The sequence below is a fragment of the Poromitra crassiceps genome, assembly GCF_964638095.1.
Source record: "Poromitra crassiceps genome assembly, chromosome: 14".
In the NCBI taxonomy this organism is placed as follows: Eukaryota; Metazoa; Chordata; class Actinopteri; order Beryciformes; family Melamphaidae; genus Poromitra; species Poromitra crassiceps.
Genome location: NC_139633.1, coordinates 32,847,666 through 32,868,499, shown reverse-complemented (window position 1 = coordinate 32,868,499; position 20,834 = coordinate 32,847,666). Strand labels below are relative to the sequence as shown.

At 44.9% G+C, this 20,834-nt stretch overlaps 1 protein-coding gene across 1 annotated transcript in view; it reads right to left on the bottom strand.

The window, feature by feature from the left end:
• The window catches only part of LOC310789156 (monocarboxylate transporter 12-B-like), a gene marked incomplete at both ends in the record, with an annotated part of 32,702 nt that extends 15,360 nt beyond the window's left edge, over nt 1-17,342 (bottom strand). The window contains 5 exons of the mRNA XM_083650745.1: nt 798-953; nt 1,137-1,232; nt 2,266-2,409; nt 6,354-6,457; nt 17,218-17,342. Coding sequence (XP_083506871.1) covers nt 798-953; nt 1,137-1,232; nt 2,266-2,409; nt 6,354-6,457; nt 17,218-17,342 — 625 coding nt within the window. The remainder of the gene's footprint in view (nt 1-797; nt 954-1,136; nt 1,233-2,265; nt 2,410-6,353; nt 6,458-17,217) is intronic.
• Between the last annotated feature and the right edge of the window lie 3,492 nt (nt 17,343-20,834).

Genomic DNA, 20,834 nt, shown 5'->3' with positions numbered 1-20,834 from the left:
AATGCAGCGCAGCGTAGGCGCAGCGCGAGCGTGGCTTCAGCGCAGCGTGGCAGCGGTATGTGTGAACGCTCTCGTCTGTTAACAAGGACGCCTAAATTTTAGGCGTTGCTTAAGGCGTCGCTCTAGGCATATGTGTAAACCCGCCGTAACTCGTACTGTGCTCGTACTACTGTGTCGTATGACTCTAACTCGTACTGTGCTCGTACTACTGTGTAGTATGACTCTAACTCGTACTGTGCTCGTACTACTGTGTCGTATGACTCTAACTCGTACTGTGCTCGTACTACTCTGTAGTATGACTCTAACTCGTACTGTACTCGTACTACTGTGTAGTATGACTCTAACTCATACTGTACTCGTACTACTGTGTAGTATGACTCTAACTCGTACTGTGCTCGTACTACTGTGTAGTATATGACTCTAACTCGTACTGTACTCGTACTACTGTGTCGTATGACTCTAACTCGTACTGTGCTCGTACTACTGTGTAGTATGACTCTAACTCGTACTGTACTCGTACTACTGTGTAGTATGACTCTAACTCGTACTGTACTCGTACTACTGTGTCGTATGACTCTAACTCGTACTGTACTCGTACTACTGTGTCGTATGACTCTAACTCGTACTGTGCTCGTACTACTGTGTCGTATGACTCTAACTCGTACTGTGCTCGTACTACTGTGTCGTATGACTCTAACTCGTACTGTGCTCGTACTACTGTGTAGTATGACTCTAACTCGTACTGTGCTCGTACTACTGTGTTTAGTACTCTGTTCTTCAAGCTTACAGGTTTGAGCTCTCAGCTCCTCTGGTCTCCAGCGGCCTCATCAGAGCCCCACACACACACAGGTTGGAGACGAAGCCTCCCAGGATGAGCAGAGCGCCCCTCCACGAGTAGTGCTCTATCAGCAGCTGGACCGCAGGGGCCAGGATGAAGGTCCCGATGCCACTACCTGGAGATGACATGAGATGAGATGATCACATGGAAGAGGAGAACTACAAAGACAGAAGAGGACAAAGGGGAGATGATGAAAAGACAAAAGTAAGAGAAATCAGATGAGAATAAAAGTGAAAACGGCAGAGGAGAGCAGAAGAGCACTGAAGAACAACAACATAAGGGAAGAACGCGCCGTTACCTGACATAGCGATGCCGTAGGCCAGAGCTTTCCTCTCGCTGAAGTACCTCCCCACCATTGCTATTGCTGGTGTGTAGCTGAGTGCAAAACCAATGCCTGCAGACGACAGAAAAAAGGCTTGTGACAACGCATTATGCAATAGCATGACATGTAATACATGTTTACTTTACTTTATGTAATAACACCCGCACTTTGTAATAATCTGCCGCATTTTGTAATAGACAACTTGAACACAATATGTAATAAATTCCACTGCATTTTGCAATAAATGATGAAGAATCAGATTAAATGAAGATCACAAGAACGTTTCAATCAATTTAATCCAGCGCAGCTGCAAAAATGGACGTGCTTCAGCCTGACCCTCAGCGTTTAACGCTGAACAACTGTTTCAATTCACTCTCTCTAGTCAATTAAAAATCTGACTACACCAGTTGATTTGACTGGTAATATAACTTACCTGTTAAAAAAAGTGTGATTGTATAGAAGTCAACAGGGAAAATAATCCTACTTCTCACTTGATTTATGACCTCAGTAAACACTTTCCTAATCAGTTTATTATCTCAATCTCTAGTTTCAACTTTTCTTCAATACAGCCTGATGTTCATTTAGTCAATGATGCTCCCAGTTAGAGTCAAATAGACGATAAAGCAGAGTATAGCCATTTCCTGGTGTCTGCCTAATTATTACATAATGTATTCAAATTATGCTAATGAGGGAAGGTTGCATTAGCCTAGTTATGGCAAGATATTAATTTCTGGACATCAGAACATAGACTTAACTAAGATTATCTTTGTACGTTGACTAAACGTGAAAAACATGGCCATTTCCTGACTTTGACCTATTTTGTACATAATTTATGCAGATTATGCTAATGAGGAAATTTTGCATGACTGCACCACCGTAATCATTTTTATGAATTTCTGTACATCACAAACATGGATTTGGACTCTTCGGTCACCTTTTGAAGTTAAGTACTGTAGAAGCAAAATGATCGCCATTTCCTCTCCTGTGTTTGGCGATTAATTAGCTTATTGTGCTAATAACTCAAATTTCCCAACATGCAACTCTTGGCAACCAAGTTGAATTTCATCCGCGAGGCCTATAGCGGACATTTCAATCATAAAAGTACCTGTGAGGATGCCCAGGGACATGTAGAGGTACTCCAGACTGGAGGCGAAGCAGCTGAGCACCAGGCCACTGGAGGACAGCAGTCCTCCCAGCACCACTGTGGCTCTGCAGGACAGCCGCGTCCCAAGGAGGCTGCCCAGTGGAGCTGGAGACACGTTACACTGGATTACTTTCATTAAGTGAGAATTTATTTTTGTGATTCTTTATCTATAACTACCATAACTAATGTGAGCAGATTTATTTTTAATTGGTGCAGTATTGACGAAGATCGCAGCAGCTTTGTCGCTCCTTCCTCGCCACTAAATAAGCTTATTTTTTGCAATGGACACAGGCTCAGATTGGTATTGTCAAAGAGAGAGAGAATGAACGATTACACGTATCCACCTTATTTTTGAATGCCCCACTGTAAAAAATAATTGTGAGAACAAGGTCCGGTTTAACGTGTCTCATTGTTGCAAGGTCATGCAGGCTTCTTCTGCAGCTTTTGTACTCGGCTGCAGACCCCAATTATAAACCGGAAGCTGGAGTCCGTTATAAAAGTTATAAATATAGTCACGTTATAAACAACTAACCAACGCTGCGGGTCCGTATGGAAACAGTGTTACTCGAAAATTGTTAAAAGTTAAATCAATTTGGTCATTCAGTGGCGTTTTACTGCAATGTAAAGTAACTATTACGCTAGCCGCTAGCATTAGCCACAGTAGCCGACTACCCACAATGCATGACGTTATCCCAGCACCCGAACGACACGGCCTCAATCAAAATCCTCATAGACGTTTTTTTTGTCAAGTTAAAACAGTGTAAAAATTACACCGAAAGCGGAAGAAGCACCCATCAGGCATCATGGCAGCTAGAAATAAGGTTCACACCCTCTGCCTGCTGCTCCCCTCTGTCTCCCCATGCCTGGCAGCTCAGTCATATAGTGTTACTCCAGCTCAAATAAATACGGGCAGCCATGGAATTCAAATGCATCGTCCATATTCTCGAAATGAGCGAAATATTAATTATTTAATTATTATTAATAATATATTATTTCCGCCTTAAGTTCCAAAATATTTTAGCTGCGCTTCCTGTTACATTACTCCAAGCGAAACTTGGCTGCCCAAATACAGCTGACCTTTCCTGCAACAACGCAACTCTTGCAAGACTCATGTGAGACTCTCAGGCTTACACAGTCCCAGAGCAGAGCCATTGATGCATGCAGATGAGGCTAAATAAGAGTTCTGTCTGTATGATATTTTTTGTTATTAATTTTTTTCATTTAACCTTTATTTAACCAGTTAAAATCCCATTGAGAGCGGAGTCTCTTTTATAAGAGAGAACTGGCCAAGAAGGCGGAGAAGTTACACGTCAAGAGTACATGGTTGCATGTAAAAAACAGAACAGAATTAACAGGGACACAGATTATATGATAATGATACGAGCGGATGAAGCTAAATAAGGGTTCTGTCTTGTATGATATAATAATATGGAAAAAAAGAAGAGAAAAAGAAGGACGTACATGCACGGTGACCCGATACCCCGTGACCCCGATACCCAATACCCCGCGCGCCTCTGGTCCAGCCCGTGACCCCGCGCGCCTCTGGTCCAGCCCGTGACCTCTGGTCCAGCCCGTGACCTCTGGTCCAGCCCGTGGCGCGGCTGGATCTCGCTCAATACTGCATCAATTTAAAAAATGTCTGGTCTGATTAGTTATTTAAACCTAAAAGAAATGGGAAACAACACTGAGGTACAGAGAAGGGTTATGGTTACGTTATTGTTGTTATTTTATCTCACAGTAATCTTGTCTCATATCAAAAGGGCAAAGTCAAATTTGCTGGCTTTGTTTTTATTCATTTTATTTTATTCCGAACTGCTGTCCCTTGGAGCTCCACACACGGGCACTGACAGGAGGATTAACCCCAACATACATGTCTTTGACACGAGTATTAACCATTTATCCTTATCCTTGGGCAACCGGAGGAAGCCCTCACGAACACGGGGAGAACATGCACAACTCCACACAGAAAAGGACCTGGGATAGACCGGGGCTTGAACCAGGGACCTTCTTGCTGTGAGGCAACAGTGCTAACCACTGAGCCACCGTGCTGTCCAGTTCACTATTGTTGTTGCTACTGTTAATGGTAAATGCCCGGTATTTATAGAGCGCTTTCATCCAAAGACAACAATGAGTACATTCACCCATTCACACAGACATTTATACACCAATGGTGGCAAGCTACCACCAGGGTGCTGGCGCACCCATCAGGAGCAATTTGGGGTTCATTATCTTGCTCAAGGACACTTCAACATGCAGACAGGGATCGAACCACCGACCAAAGTGATTAACGGACGACCCGCTCTACCTCCTGACCCACAGCCCCACACCCCCCGCCCCCGCTATTACTATCTTAAATTAAAAAAGAAACATCGCTTTTTAAGTAACATTTTGAGGGGTGGAGGACCTCTTTTTAAAACTAAAACAAGTTAAAACAAAACTAATACACATTTCTCCAAAGGGGACTGTAATGTGATAATAATAAGCAACCATCAGGAACACATACACACACACACACACACACACGCACACGCACACGCACACGCACACGCACACGCACACGCACACGCACACGCACACACACACACACACACACAGAATCAAACCGAAAAAGGCAGGACAAATAATCCTAACTGCATAAAAATAATTAATATGTAGGCTACTCGTTGAAACTGCAATTCTGGGGAAAACAACACTGAAAAATCACATTCTTAATTTTGGATTTAAAGGATGGCTTTACCGATAATCAACCCACTTTGTATCATTAATAATCTGGGTAATATAAGCACATGGGCAGTGTTTACCTTCTCTCTCTGTGTTTTCCTCACAGAGATCTCCCATTTCCTCCTCTGGCAAAGCTCTCCGTTCTGACACGTTTTACGTCACAACGCGTCACAACGGAGCTGCGGAAGTTCTGCTCGAGACGCGGAATCTGCTCCAACATGCGGCTGTTATTGTTTATTTTAATGTTTTAAGTATGCGCACATCCACAGAGAATCACATTGAAAGCCTTAACAAGCCTTAATGACTTGCAGCTGGCAGGGGGCGGAGTTTCTGCAGATTTTTCTGCATGAGGTAAACAGAGCGAGAAGGTAAACACTGCCCATGTGCTTACATTACCGAGATTATATCAGAATCAGTATCAGAATCATTTTTATTGCCACAGTATGCAAGTTACATACGAGGAATTTGTCTTAGTGTCTGTATGCAGCGTAGCAGTCACATCAATATACAGGGATATATAGGGGTGGCTGTGGCTCAGGCGGTAGAGCAGGTCGTCCACTAATCAGAAGGTTGGTGGTTGGATCCCCGGCTCCTCCAGTCTGCATGTCGAAGTGTCCTTGGGCAAGACACTGAACCCCAAATTGCTCCTGATGGCTGTGCCAGCACCCTGCGTGGCAGCTGGCCGCCCTCGGTGTGTGAATGGGTGAATGTAGGCACATTGTAAAGCGCTTTGGATAAAAGCGCTATATAAATGCAGTCCATTTACCATTTTACCATGTATGATACAAAGTGGGTTGATTATTGGTAAAGCCATCTTTTAAGTATATTTTGTCAGGCACCAGAAGCAATAATGTATTGTGACTCAGGTGTCACTGGTTCGAATCCCCTGGATTGTTTTGGAACACCCTGCCAGGAAAACAGTGGCCAATACAGAAGAGGTTTTTATGTTTTGACACTAGTCCCGAGTCTCACTTACCACAGAGCCTGGTGGTACAGTCCACCAGGCTGTGGATCCCTTACCACAGAGCATGGTGGTACAGTCCACCAGGCTGTGGATCACTCACCACAGAGCATGGTGGTACAGTCCACCAGGCTGTGGATCCCTTACCACAGAGCATGGTGGTACAGTCCACCAGGCTGTGGATCACTTACCACAGAGCATGGTGGTACAGTCCACCAGGCTGTGGATCACTTACCACAGAGCCTGGTGGTACAGTCCACCAGGCTGTGGATCACTTACCACAGAGCATGGTGGTACAGTCCACCAGGCTGTGGATCACTTACCACAGAGCATGGTGGTACAGTCCACCAGGCTGTGGATCACTTACCACAGAGCATGGTGGTACAGTCCACCAGGCTGTGGATCCAGGCGGTGGTGGCGTAATCTCTCTCAAAGCGCAGCTGGAACTCCACAAAGAAGATGGACACACACCTGAAAAGGAAGAGAGAGGAGACAATGGATTAAAGCAAGGTTTTCAAAGTCTGAGAATGTGGGCTTTCCCCCAGACAAGTCTTGGAAAAAGGCACCCCCCCCCCCCCCCTGCTCAATTCCATATGGGATCATGGTTATAATATAAGTGTATAGTATAATATAAGTGTCTATATAGACACTCAACAATTGAGCCAAGCTAGCCTGATATTGCTGCTTGACGTCAGACTACAACAAATACATCAAAAGATCTGTCTGGACTGGAGGCATTTATTTGTTTCTGTCTCTGGGAAAGTGGGAAAAATAGTCAAATCTCTTTCACCAAATCACACACATTTAGGCTATTCTATGTGATCTCATTTTGATAAGTACAGCTTTGTATTTTTTTCACTTCCATTCACTGAGCCTTCCCTGAAACTGTTTGCAGGGACCATGGGGAGGCCCGCCTCCCACTTTGAAAACCGCTGGATCAAAGGAATATCAACGTTTAAAGGAGGACTTTGTATCATTACAATGTACCTAATATAATATATTATTATATATTATATATTATTATTATTATGCAGATGGAAAGTGTTTACCTTCCCTTCATATTTCCTGTGCAGAGAGCTCTGCAGTTCAGTCCAAACGGCTCATTTAAAAGCTCACTTTTGGATTGTATGGATTTAGTTGGCGCCCGTGTGTTTTGATACTTTCACCATGTTTAGATCCAAGATCCAACTCCTTTATCATCACAGAGGCAAGGAGAGTCCTGATTTAAACCATGTACGGGACCCCGTGCGGGCTCGCCGCACGCATTTCGGGTGCTGCGCTGCCTCGCACAATGCCTATGACATCATCAGTGCCTATGACATCATCAGTGATGTCATAAGATGATTTTGGTCAATGATGCTGTCACTGATGATGTCACTGATGATGTCATAGACATTGAGACATCATCAGTGGGACAAAAATTGAAACAAACATTGCCCACGTGCTCCCTTTTATATAATAAATAAAGGAAGGATAACAAAGGCATAAATTTCATATTGGCCCGGTAAAACTCCACTTGTTCTTGTTTAATTGTTGTTATTGAATCTATTTCTGCAGTAACGGCACGGCTGTTTACCCCCGGCTGGGGGCGTGGCGCGGCCTCCTGGCTGGGGGCGTGGCGCGGCCCCCTGGCTGGGGGCGTGGCGCGGCCCCCTGGCTGGGGGCGTGGCGCGGCCCCCTGGCTGGGGGCGTGGCGCGGCCCCCTGGCTGGGGGCGTGGCGCGGCCCCCTGGCTGGGGGCGTGGCGCGGCCCCCGGCTGGGGGCGCGGCGCGGCCTCCTGGCTGGGGGCGGGTGGAAGTCCAGATGATCAGAAGAAGATCACAGAAGGTGAGGTTACGTGATCAGGATGGTTTTCCCAGGTTAACTTCATATCCATTTTGCTACTCTCACACCATTTGATACAACAACAGAGTGATTATATTTCTGCTGACCTCCACGTACTCAACATGTGTGTGTGATGTTGGAGAGGTTAGCAACAGGTGTCAGCTACTATCTATGACAGGGGTGGCCAAAACGATTTGGTTGTGGGCCGCATACACAAAAATATAAGGAGTCGCTGGCCAAACAATATTAAGCGTGGCAGTTTTCAAAGAAAAAGAAAAAAGTGTGAAAGTGAGTTTTTTTTCTAACTAAACAAATGTATGACACATAGTTTATTGATGTGCTCACTGCTCACCTATTACAATGGGTATTTCTGGATGTTTTCAAATTGTATTTTCAATTCCTGTACCGAAAGGTTAAGACAAATAATTTCACAAACATTCACTGTTAAAAATAAAAAATAAACAGTGCAAAATAGACCAGGCCAGGGTACTCAAGTATAGCCCATTTTCCCTAAAAAATTTTTTGCAAGGGGGCGCGAGAGAGAGAGAGAGAGAGAGAGAGAGAGAGAGAGAGAGAGAGAGAAAACGGGCCCATTTTCACATTTTCAGTTTTTGGTTTTAAATAGGAAAAAAAAGAAGAAACAAAATCTCCTCTTCGGTTTAAAATGGGGAAACAGTCCAATCAATATTAAAATAACCAACCACTCACTTGCCTGACATGTTGCATTAGTAATGGCTTATTAGGTCTCAGTGCCCAGTCCATGAAACACAGCTGAGTGTGCCGTTTATCAGTTTGACAGCCATCGCTCCTGGCTGTCCAGATCCTTGGACTCGAGATGAACCCATCAGCCGAGCGCTCTGTACTCAGTAACCTTTGAGTTTCTATGATGTAACTCCAGCAGAGGTTTAACGGTGCTAAGGCTTATGTCATGTGACCAGGACACAGCCAGCAGGTTTAACAGTGCTAAGGCTTATGTCATGTGACCAGGACACAGCCAGCCGAGCCGCACGCTCATCACATTCCTGAGCCCACGTTCACCTTTTCTAAGGCTGTTTCAGACCCATTTTCTCTTTCTAGCTACCACTTTTTTCAACCTGTCTGTGTGTGTGTGTGTGTGTGTGTGTGTGTGTGTGTGTGTGTCTCTCACACACACACACACACACACACAAACAGACACACACACACACACACACACACACACACACCAGGGGCGTATGCAGAAATTGAATTATAGGTGGGCCTGGATCAAATTGGGTGGGCCTGAAAAATTTGACGTGTTATTTTACTAAAAATAATGCATTTGACCATCATTTCAAGTAGAATGATACCACCCAAGCAAGAATATTTCAAGTGTTTCATGTGCTTTACTGAAATATTTGGACCATATAATGATAATACAATTATCTCAACCTTAAAAGGTTACATATAGGTGCCAAATGTTGCATACATGAATGCTTATACTTGTGTGTATACTGTTACTTTATACAGAAATTAGAACCACTGATCCATACTGCTGTGAGTTTAAAAAATAACAACACTGAGGCTGCTTCAAGTTTGAACAAGACGCCCTCTGGTTTATTTATCCACAGAGAGAACAAAATTCCTAGATGTCATGAAGTTGTCATGCATTAGACTCTGGAGATGATGTGCCCTGCGTTTTTACAAAAGTAACAAAACCATTGGCTAGCAATGCAGCAGCAAGTTTGCCTCTAGAAAACAACCAATTAAAAAAAAAAAAAAAAATTGGGTGGGTGGGCCAGGGCAAGAAGTGGGTGGGCCTGTGCCTACCCAGGCCCACCCGTAGATACGCCCCTGACACACACACACACATACTCGTTCACTTACACACACAGAGATGCCCACACACAGAATAAGTGCCAAGAATGTGAATTATTTTTCTTAAGCGACCCAGAGAGAGCGAGGAACAGTTCAATGCCAGCAGAGGAGTGAAACTGGAACCTGAGTCGCATCAAACATCCACCCGAAAAATACAGACTGAAGTGATTTGTTCTGAAATATCACAAGTTTAACATGAACTTGTACTTATACAGTACTTATAATGTATCTATCTGTCTGTCTGTCTATCTATCTATCTATCTATCTATCTATCTATCTATCTATCTATCTATCTATCTATCTATCTATCTATATATATATATATATATATATATATAGCACATAGCATACGAGATGTGTGTGTATGTATATCTATCTATCTATCTATCTATCTATCTATCTATCTATCTATCTATCTATGTATCTACAGTATCTATCTATCTATCTATCTATATATATATCTATATATATCTATATATATATATATATAGCACATAGCATACGAGATGTGTGTGTGTATGTATGTATGTATGTATGTATGTATGTATATATATATATATATATATATATATATATATATATATATATATATATATATATACCGTATATATATATATATATATATATATATATATATATATATATATATGAATGCTAAAGAGTTCTCACTCTGTTGCTAGGCAGATTCACAGTCAGATATTCCACATTGAGGTTTCGTTGAGAAAGCTGAGGGGCTTTGGTGACAATCTGCATGTTGTAGCTTTAACTGTTTAACTTCAAACGTGAAAATCATGTTACCCGCTCGAGTTTGACGACCGCATGGTTTCTCTGCTCAAGTTGAAAATCTTCAACTGAAGCGAGTAGCGGCTGAAGCAAATTCACACACGCATCATTCACACCGCGTCATCCGCCCGGGGCTCGCGTCTCGCACGTTTGCATTGACTTTCTATGTAATCTGGCCGCGCGAAGTTTGCAAAATTGTGTTTGGTGTGAACGCAGCTTAAGAGGAAGTCAAATTGATTTATTATTCAATTATAGTTGAGTTGTGGAGGAGATTTTCTGTCTGTGCATATTAAACCAGACATGGAAACATTCCAGCAGGATGTAAAAATCCAAAGTCAAGCAAAGGGAAAGTGGCTGCAGCTGAGATCATTTGCATTGTGAGCTGGGTGTAATGCCTGGCCAGCTAATAAGATATCTGGTATAATCCTGAGCTAAGAACATGTTGCCTTGTTAAGAACAGCTGCATGTCACAACTGTAGGCCGCACAAAACCACTTATCCAGGAGCTAAACCTCTCTGCACAGTTAAAGTCAAGTTCATTACTGTTGGAAACAGACGGTTCAGTCCTCCAGCACAGACTCAATCTCTCTGTCTTCATTCAGGCAGCAAATTAAATTAGGTTTTACTGTGCTTAATATGATAATCAATATGATGAGCAGACTGACTTCCTTTTCTGTATATGAAACGCTCACGTGCTTCAGAAAAGATTGTATAAGCACAAAAAAGAAACGTCAACTTTGTTTCAGCCCACACTCCGATGTGATCAAGGCCGGGCAGCTGGAGTGCATTATTGACCATGGGTTCTTTTTCGACATGTTGGCCTTTCTTTGATCATTGACAGGGTGAACTGGGCCAGAGAGGTGGATGACGTGCAGGGTGAAGGTCCTGGGCTCTGGGGCAGATAGGTGGATGATGTGTGTGGTGAAGGTCCTGGGCTCTGGGGCAGATAGGTGGACGTGTGTGGTGAAGGTCCTGGGTTCTGGGGCAGAGAGGTGGACGTGTGTGGTGAAGGTCCTGGGCTCTGGGGCAGAGAGGTGGATGTGTGTGGTGAAGGTCCTGGGCTCTGGGGCAGAGAGGTGGACGTGTGTGGTGAAGGTCCTGGGCTCTGGGGCAGAGAGGTGGATGACGTGTGGTGAAGGTCCTGGGCTCTGGGGCAGAGAGGTGGATGACGTGTGGTGAAGGTCCTGGGCTCTGGGGCAGAGAGGTGGATGACGTGTGGTGAAGGTCCTGGGCTCTGGGGCAGAGAGGTGGACGTGTGTGGTGAAGGTCCTGGGCTCTGGGGCAGAGAGGTGGATGACGTGTGTGGTGAAGGTCCTGGGTTCTGGGGCAGAGAGGTGGATGACATGCAGGGTGAAGGTCCTGGGCTCTGGGGCAGAGAGGTGGATGTGTGTGGTGAAGGTCCTGGGCTCTGGGGCAGAGAGGTGGACGTGTGTGGTGAAGGTCCTGGGCTCTGGGGCAGAGAGGTGGATGTGTGTGGTGAAGGTCCTGGGCTCTGGGGCAGAGAGGTGGATGATGTGTGTGGTGAAGGTCCTGGGCTCTGGGGCAGAGAGGTGGATGTGTGTGGTGAAGGTCCTGGGCTCTGGGGCAGAGAGGTGGATGATGTGTGTGGTGAAGGTCCTGGGCTCGGGGCAGAGAGGTGGATGACGTGCAAAAGGAGGTGGGACCATATTGCCGATCTATCATATCATGTCATAATCTGCCTATGGGTGAGGCAGAATAACGGTACAACATTCCTGTGGGGCTTGTGAAACATCGTCTGTTCATAGTGGAGCTTTCCTTTCTTTTTTGCCTTTATTATATTGTACCATAGACTGTATAAAAATATGGACATAGCTATCCAATTAAATTTCTTCTCGCTGGCTGAGTTCAAATGACGGGTGTCGCCATCTTGGTTTTAGTGGGACACAGGAGGTTGAGAGGGTGGAGCTAGGGGTAGCGTGGTATGAGCGTCGTTTAGCACAGCCTATGGGGGTGAGCTCACGTGCTGACAAACACGCCCACCTTAGCTTCGAAGTGGAAGTTCCGCAAGCTAGCTGAAGCTAGGTCAGACAACCTGCTAACAACAAGCTAGCTGAACAGGCTACGGCTACATCCAGGCCATCCACCTCTGCTCTCGTTGCTCCGGTCAGGTCCATGAGGCAGTGAGGACTCGTCCCACATTCACGTTACATTGAGGTAGGTTCAATTAACACGGAACTACAATAAAAGTTCAACCAAAGCTAGCTATTAAGTCCCTCCAGGATTTCGCAGAGTTTTTTTGTGATTATTGCGATCATAAATGCTTGATTTTGCGGCGGCTTTTCTCAAAATTTGCGATGCAATTTGCGGCATTTTATGTGATTTTTTTGCGGTAAAATTGCGGGAACTGGCAAAAATTGCGGAGTTGCGGAAAAAATTTAATTTATTAATTTTTAATTACATTTTTTCTTTTCCTCCCTTCATCATTTCTCTTCTCCTTTCTTCCTCATCCTCAATAATGCTATTATCACTTTGCCTTTTCTCATACTTAGTGCTTCATATTTTTCCTCGTATCCTTATTTCCTTTTCATGCCTTCCCTGTCCTCCTCATCCCTTGTTCCTTGTTAAATATTCAAACTACTAGACCCTAAGCTAAATATGCCACCTGTGTGTGTGTGTGTGTGTGTGTGTGTGTGTGTGTGTGTGTGTGTGTGTGTGTGTGTGTGTGTGTGTGTGTGTGTGTGTGTGTGTGTGTGTGTGTGCGTGGGTCTCAAATGCTTCGCACTAGCAAAGTGGCTGTCCAGTGACGATTTCCGTTTGTGTTCCTCCACGACAGTGTTGCACGGAGTGCAAAATAGTTTGCCTCCACTTTCATGCAAAACATTTGGTCATTGTTTTGCGGTTATTTTTGTTGGCAAATGTGAGGGGTTTGCCCTCCTCATCGCAATGCGATGACGTGTTACGTTACGTCCCATACTCTCGTCACTTCCTATTGTTGTCCCTCGTTCCCACAGCAACCAGGCAAGATGACAGCGCACACATATCTCAAACCCAGGTAAAGATGCGGCATTTTACTAACTTTTTGCGGGAATTTTGAAAAATTGCAAGCCCCCGCAAATATCGCGGAGTTTGGTTGAATTTGCATTCATTATTGCGATCGCAAAATCGCAATTTCCTGGAGGGACTGGCTATTATAACGTACTAAGCATCTAAATAGTGGGAAATTGCAGAAATATGGCCACACAACATGCTGTCTTGTCAACAAGCCTCTCAGTGATCTCATCCATTCCCGCCAGTAAAGCCGCATGGCTACTTTCACTTCCTCTTTTCCCGCTCTCTGCAGGAAGCGCCTGACAGATGTTCCCTGTCGCGCCGACTGTAGGATGGTAACTTCCTCTTTCTGTTACAGCAGAAATCCAAATGAGTTCTGGGCCTTCAGGCCTGCTCATATTTCACTTAAACTGGGCATCTTGTGCAGGTTTCACCTGCTGCATGTTTCTCCTTGGATTATTTTTAGGGTACGGCGATTCCATCCTATGAGGCTTGTTGACACAATAACTTAAAAAATAGAAAATTAAAAAAATATCTGCAATATCGGCCAACATATCGGCCGATACCGATATATCGGTTATCGGCCAATTTCGGCCGATAATATCGGTGGACCGATATATCAGTCCGGCTCTATTTACAATGTTGAATGTCGATGATGGATGTGTTTTTTTTTGTTTTTGTTTTTTTCTGTGTCTGAACCTGTTTTTCTTGTATTGTCTCCTGTATTGTTCCATAAAAGAATTAAAATAAAATATTGAAAAAAATGACTACATGACTACACTACACTCAGTTCTCAGTCTCTAGATGGCGCTGTTGGCGCCGCTCACCAAACGTCTGGGAGCCGAGACTAACAATGTGTTGAGAACTTCGGCCATTAGGGGGCGCTGTCTCATTCTAACAGGTGGAGCCTCAAACTCCTTAGCAACTGAAAACAATGACGAGAGGTGTTGAGGTGGGAACAGACTGTAATATGAGAACAACTGCATTGTGTGTGTGTGTGTGTGTGTGTGTGTGTGTGTGTGTGTGTGTGTGTGTGTGTGTGTGTGTGTGTGTGTGTGTGTGTGTGTGTGTGTGTGTGTGCATTCCCTGTTGTAACCCGAGCCAATAATAACCCATCTCACCCAGTCAACACCTGCCTTCACAGACCCCCATTCTCACGTCTCATTTCCATGTCTAACACACACGCACGCACACACACACACACACACACACACACACACACACACACACACACACACACACACAGACACATACACCCACACATGCACGCACGCACGCACACACACACACACACACACACACAGACGCACGCACACGCAAGCACACACACGCATGTACACACGCACACACACACAGACACACATGCACGCACGCACGCACGCACACACACACACACACACACACACACACACACACACACACACACACACACACGTACGCACCATAGACCAGGGGTGGTTTTTGCCTTGCAAGCTACTTTTGAAATGGCAGCTCAACGTGATACTAAGCTGTTTTATTTATTACTGCAGCTTGACCCTGATTATAAGACGACCCCCCTTTTTTAAGTCATTTTTTGGATAAAATACTTTTTGAAGGCCAAATCTTGTTTTTATAAAGAAAATCATTGTATTACCCAATTAGGTAACACTTTATAATAACGTTCAGTCGTAAGTCATTTATAAGCCGTATGCCATACGTGAGGCATAAAAAAACAGAAGTCCACAGACCAATGGTTCGCCCCCTGCAGGCTATCTGAAAGAATGCAGGTTTAAGTGCACTTCCACATTGTCTTCAATTTTGACAGAGCTACCCCCTTGTATGTAACACATTTATGTGTGATGAATGGTTTACACTTTAGATTAGGGGATGCAGAAAGCCTTGTAAATTGGCTACAGGTGAGGAACATTTCATTTACAAAAGGTTTATAGATGACTTACAACACATTTGTATATGTTAACATAACATGTATTAACTCATTGAGTGCCAGCCACTTTTGGAGAACGGACGCTCCCAGTGCCAGAGTTTCAGAGCTTTTTTCAGTGATTTCTCGAGGCCCACAGAATATTGTGTGATATTACTATGTAAACACCGAACACGCACAAAGAACAAGGAGACTCTATTGTATCATCAGCAAAAAAAAGTTTATTGATACCATTTTCCGTTCTTTAGTTATGAGCCGGAGAAGATAGGTTGTTTTGAGCAAAAACATGCTTTTCAAATTATAAGCTGAGATATTCCGCCTTTTGTGAAATGAAGCATTTCAAGCACATTCACTGACTCTGAAGATAATATTTTCTGATGTAGTGACGTGGTGTAGTTGTGTGGTGCCTGCGTGCCCCACCCCCCTCTCCCCCCCTCAGCTGCAAACTCCTCCCCACACTAACACACAGCCTAACACGCACCCAGTCTATTTTCGGAGTGCTCCATTTTTGTGCGCCGGCTCCCAGCGCGACAGGGAAAAGCCACACCGGACTGCTGAGAATGGTTTTGCCCTTCGGCGTCGGGTGCTGCTTTACTATGGCTAATTGTGTGGAGAAACTATACAGCAGAGACAGAGAGGCTCAGTTGTGGGCGCGGATTGACTGCTATTCGCAGCCAACGTCAGCTGCAGACAGAGCAATCTATATGGCTCTGGCTGCAGCATGAGCGGTTTCTCTTTGATCACGGGTCTTTTTCCTGCTGTTTTCCGGACCTTTCTCTAATCTGGAGAGCACTGTTGCCACCTAATGAGTCCGTAAAATAGGTTATACACCTCCAATAGCTACAATATTTGTACAGGAGATGCAGGAGGCTTTGATCCACGTCCCACCGTCAAAAAACGCATTTGACGTCGATCGACGTCCTTGGCACTCTACGTCACTATTTACTTTGACGTCGATCGACGTCCTTGGCACTCAATGAGTTAATCATCTACAAATGTATATTCATGTTTTGTAAGTGATTAGTTACGACTGAACGTTATTATAAAGTGTTACCATGTCTGGCGTTTACTTGCTGACTGCATCAGTGGATCCAACAGATAGGTGCTATGCTTGCATAACACAACAGGGTGTTTAACGCACCACACTTCCAAAACAAACGTCTTGTTGGAGCTGAACTGAGCCCTCGTCTGTCTATCTGTTCACTCCATGGATCAGAGGCAGAGCACGCCGGTGGGGAGAGAGAGAAGAGAGAAAGACAGAAAGAGCGAAATGGCTGAACGCTAAAGTGCTGTGAGTGAATGTGTGTGTGTGTGTGTGTGTGTGTGTGTGTGTGTGTGTGTGTGTGTGTGTGTGTGTGTGTGTGTGTGTGTGTGTGTGTGTGTGTGTGTGCGTGCGTGTGTGTGCATGTGTCGGGGCAGGAGGGGGGGGGGGGGGATTTTTATGAATGGCATGATCGACGAGCATGGCCTTTGGGATCGACCAGTAGATCGGGATCGATGTATTAGACCATCTAAGTCGGTGTGACGTCACCCTTTGGTTTGTGGACTTCTGTTTGGAAGCCTAGTGTGTGTCTCCATCTTGGGGTTCTTGCGCAGCTCGCACAAGTTGGCAGAGCCACAGCTCCGTCTGCTATTGGTCTGTGATCGGCACACACACACACACACACACACACACACACACGTGACACACACACACACACACACACACACACGTGACACACAGACACACACACGTGACACACAGACACACACGTGACACACAGACGCACACACGTGACACACACGTGACACACAGACACACCCGTGACACACAGACACACACAGACACACACGTGACACACAGACACACACACGCTCACCTGGTGACAGCGCGGGTGCAGATCGTGGCGAGGAAGCAGCCAGCGACGATCATCCAGCCCCAGCCGCCGTCCGGTGGGGCCGCGCCTCCCAACCCCGCTCTGACCCCCCTCAGCTTCCGCTCCATGGTAACCGTCGTCACAGCCAATCACAGGCCGGATCAGCATGGGTAGCCCCTCCCCTCTGGTGCAGAAGAAGCTGAGATTTCGTCTGTTAAAGGTGCATGGTAGATCAAGATGATTTCTTCCTTTCCGGTCACACCTCCTTCGTTGTCCTCCGCCGCCTCTGGGAAAAGACAGAAAACACCGGTGTCGTTTAGATCAGTGATTCATACCGAAAACACCGGTGTCGTTAAGATCAGTGATTCAGACAGAAAACACCGGTGTCGTTTAGATCAGTGATTCAGACAGAAAACACCGGTGTCGTTTAGATCAGTGATTCAGACAGAAAACACCGGTGTCGTTTAGATCAGTGATTCAGACAGAAAACACCGGAGTCGTTTAGATCAGTGATTCAGACAGAAAACACCGGAGTCGTTTAGATCAGTGATTCTCCAGAAAACACCGGAGTCGTTTAGATCAGTGATTCAGACAGAAAACACCGGAGTCGTTTAGATCAGCGATTCAGACAGAAAACACCGGTGTCGTTTAGATCAGTGATTCAGACAGAAAACACCGGAGTCGTTTAGATCAGTGATTCAGACAGAAAACACCGGAGTCGTTTAGATCAGTGATTCTCCAGAAAACACCGGAGTCGTTTAGATCAGTGATTCAGACAGAAAACACCGGAGTCGTTTAGATCAGTGATTCAGACAGAAAACACCGGAGTCGTTTAGATCAGTGATTCAGACAGAAAACACCGGAGTCGTTTAGATCAGTGATTCAGACAGAAAACACCGGAGTCGTTTAGATCAGTGATTCTCCAGAAAACACCGGAGTCGTTTAGATCAGCGATTCAGACAGAAAACACCGGAGTCCTTTAGATCAGTGAGAGAAGGAGAGAGAGAGAGAAGGAAAGAGAGATGGACTGTGTGTGTGTGTGTGTGTGTGTGTGTTCGCGCGTTGCTCGCCGAACACACTCGCCGCTGCGCTGCGAGGGCACATTGCTACTGTGTGTGTGTCAGTGTGTGTGTGCGCGCGTGCGTGCATGTGTGTGTGATTCGATTAAATCTTATGACGTGATAAGCTCCTGCATTTTAGCACCGCGCGCTCCGCTCTCTTCAATGAGGAAGTGGAAATCCAGACCTTGTAGAAAAGTGGCGATTTTAAGGCTTTGGGTTGAAAGTAACGTATCATAATTTCTGAGGCACACAATTACTAACATAAGACCCTAAATAACATAGTTAGAACGTTTTTGTGGATTTAGGTTTCCAGGGACTTTAAGGCCCACTTCTGATTGTCAAAACATTTCCGAGGACCGCCTTCCCACATAAATGAGAGAGTGAAAAGTCATTGAAATTATGCATTTTAATTGGGAACTTTTTGATTCATATAAATTCTCGAGCATATTTAGATATAAAAAAATAAATAATAATAACTAGCTTTAATCATGATTTTTTATTTTATTTTTATTCATCTATTTGGCAGTACCGCTGCCTCTGCGGCCCCACTATACGGTGCTCTGGGGCCCCCCAGTGGGCCACGGCCCAGTGGTTGAGAATAGCTGTGTTAGATCAAAACAACAGATCTTTACTGCAGTGGGATTAGCGGCAGTGACTCGACAAAAAGTGTAAAAACAGAAACACAGTCTGTTTATCTGCTGTCTGCCGGGGCTATCTTTCACTCACACTCGCTATCTCCCTCTAGTGCAGGGATACTCAACTTGCTTTGCCCGGGGGCCCCTTTCGTGAAATGATAGGAGGCCAGGGGCCAGTTCACCCACACACACACACACACACACACACACACACACACACACACACACACACACACACACACACACACACACACCTGCTTGCATAACCCATTAGATGCTCAGTAAGTCAGGTATCCTCCCATGTGTGTTTCGTTGAAATGTGAGTTTTGAGTTCCCAACTTAATTCATTGTGAGTTCACCAAAGGCTTGATATGAGTTAATAGGAGTTAATGTGAGGGTTACGTTTGCATTTTTTGTGTGATTGGCTACTTTCTCTTCTCTTCTTATTTAACAACTTGATGAAGCACTTACAATGCACTGTAGCTCTTTTGCTGAAATACATATTTTCCATCTCTTTTGTTCCCTTGAAGATTACTATACCAGGAGGATTAACGTCACCCTGCATGATCTGGGTTATTGGTAGCCTATAGCATTCTGTGCTACAGTGTGCAGATTAGCTCATGTTGCTGAGATGCAGTTTTTAATGAACACACGCTGCTGTTCCTGCCTTGAGAAGCACGTTATCAACAGGGCAGAGGGACAATACGAGAACATGTTCTGAGTTCACTGTCACTGCTGTGAAGGTGTGATCTCTAGAGAACGAGTGAAACACTGTGTGTTCATATTAGTATAGTATTAGTATAGTAGTAGTAGTAGTAGTAGTAGTAGTAGTAGTAGTAGTATTCGTTAGCCTCTGCTGAGCTTAGAGCCATCAGCAACAGAGAATCCAAGCTCTGCCCACACGGTTTGATTGACAGGTGATCTGTAGAAGCAACCAGGCAGAGGGACAAAGACAGAGGCTAAATTAACTCATTACCAGTGTAAATATACTTATATTTGTTTAACACCTAACACCTATACACTTGCATCCTGTTCATCCATTTCAGCTCAGCCTATAATAGCATCACCCCCCAATAAACTCTTCTCCAATAAACTCTTCTCCAAGCTACAGGACATGAACATCAAGCCAGCCATAAACTACTGGATCTACTACTACCTACTGGATCCTAAGTCAGGGTGAACAAGTGTACATCCTGCTCCCTGGCGCTCAGCGCTGGGGCCCCTCAGGGTTGTGTCCTCTCCCCCTGGTTCTTCTCCCTATATACCAGGGGTGCCCAGATTCTTTCCCATGAAGGGCCAAAACTCAATCTGGGTGGAGGGCCGAGGGCCAAAAATAAACGTTGTGGAATTACATTAAAATGTATTGTGTTTTATAGAAAATTTACATTCTAAATTTAAAATAACATTTCAATATAATAATCTACTTTTTATCTGTTTGAAAAAGCGAGGGCATGTTTCGTTTCGTTTCGTAGTGGCAACGTATATTGTACTCTTTCAAAACAGCCACTCTCTGTCTGCAAATGAGACAAACCGCTGTTGAATTTACTTCGGTAAAAAAATACTCGTCTTGCCACTCCGTCCTAAACTTTCTTTTGTCAGTGTGCCACTGCCGTGAATCCCGTGATGATGATCTGTCCATCTTGCTGAGCTGGTATAAAGCCAGTGACTGGGGAGGGATCAAATATCAGAGCTCACCCCCCAACCAGGTGATTCAGCCAACCAATCAGGAGCGATCAATCCTCAGACAGCAATGCCTCACACCCGTGTGATAGAGTCGGGGAGAGAGAATACCAGCTACACAAAATGAACGTTAATAACATTTTTTTTTCATATAGGAACGCCCTTCACCAGAACATGCAATATCCTGGTTGCTAATGTGGTTCCTCCTCTGGTCGTTAAGGGCGTCTGTTCGGAGGGAGGGGAA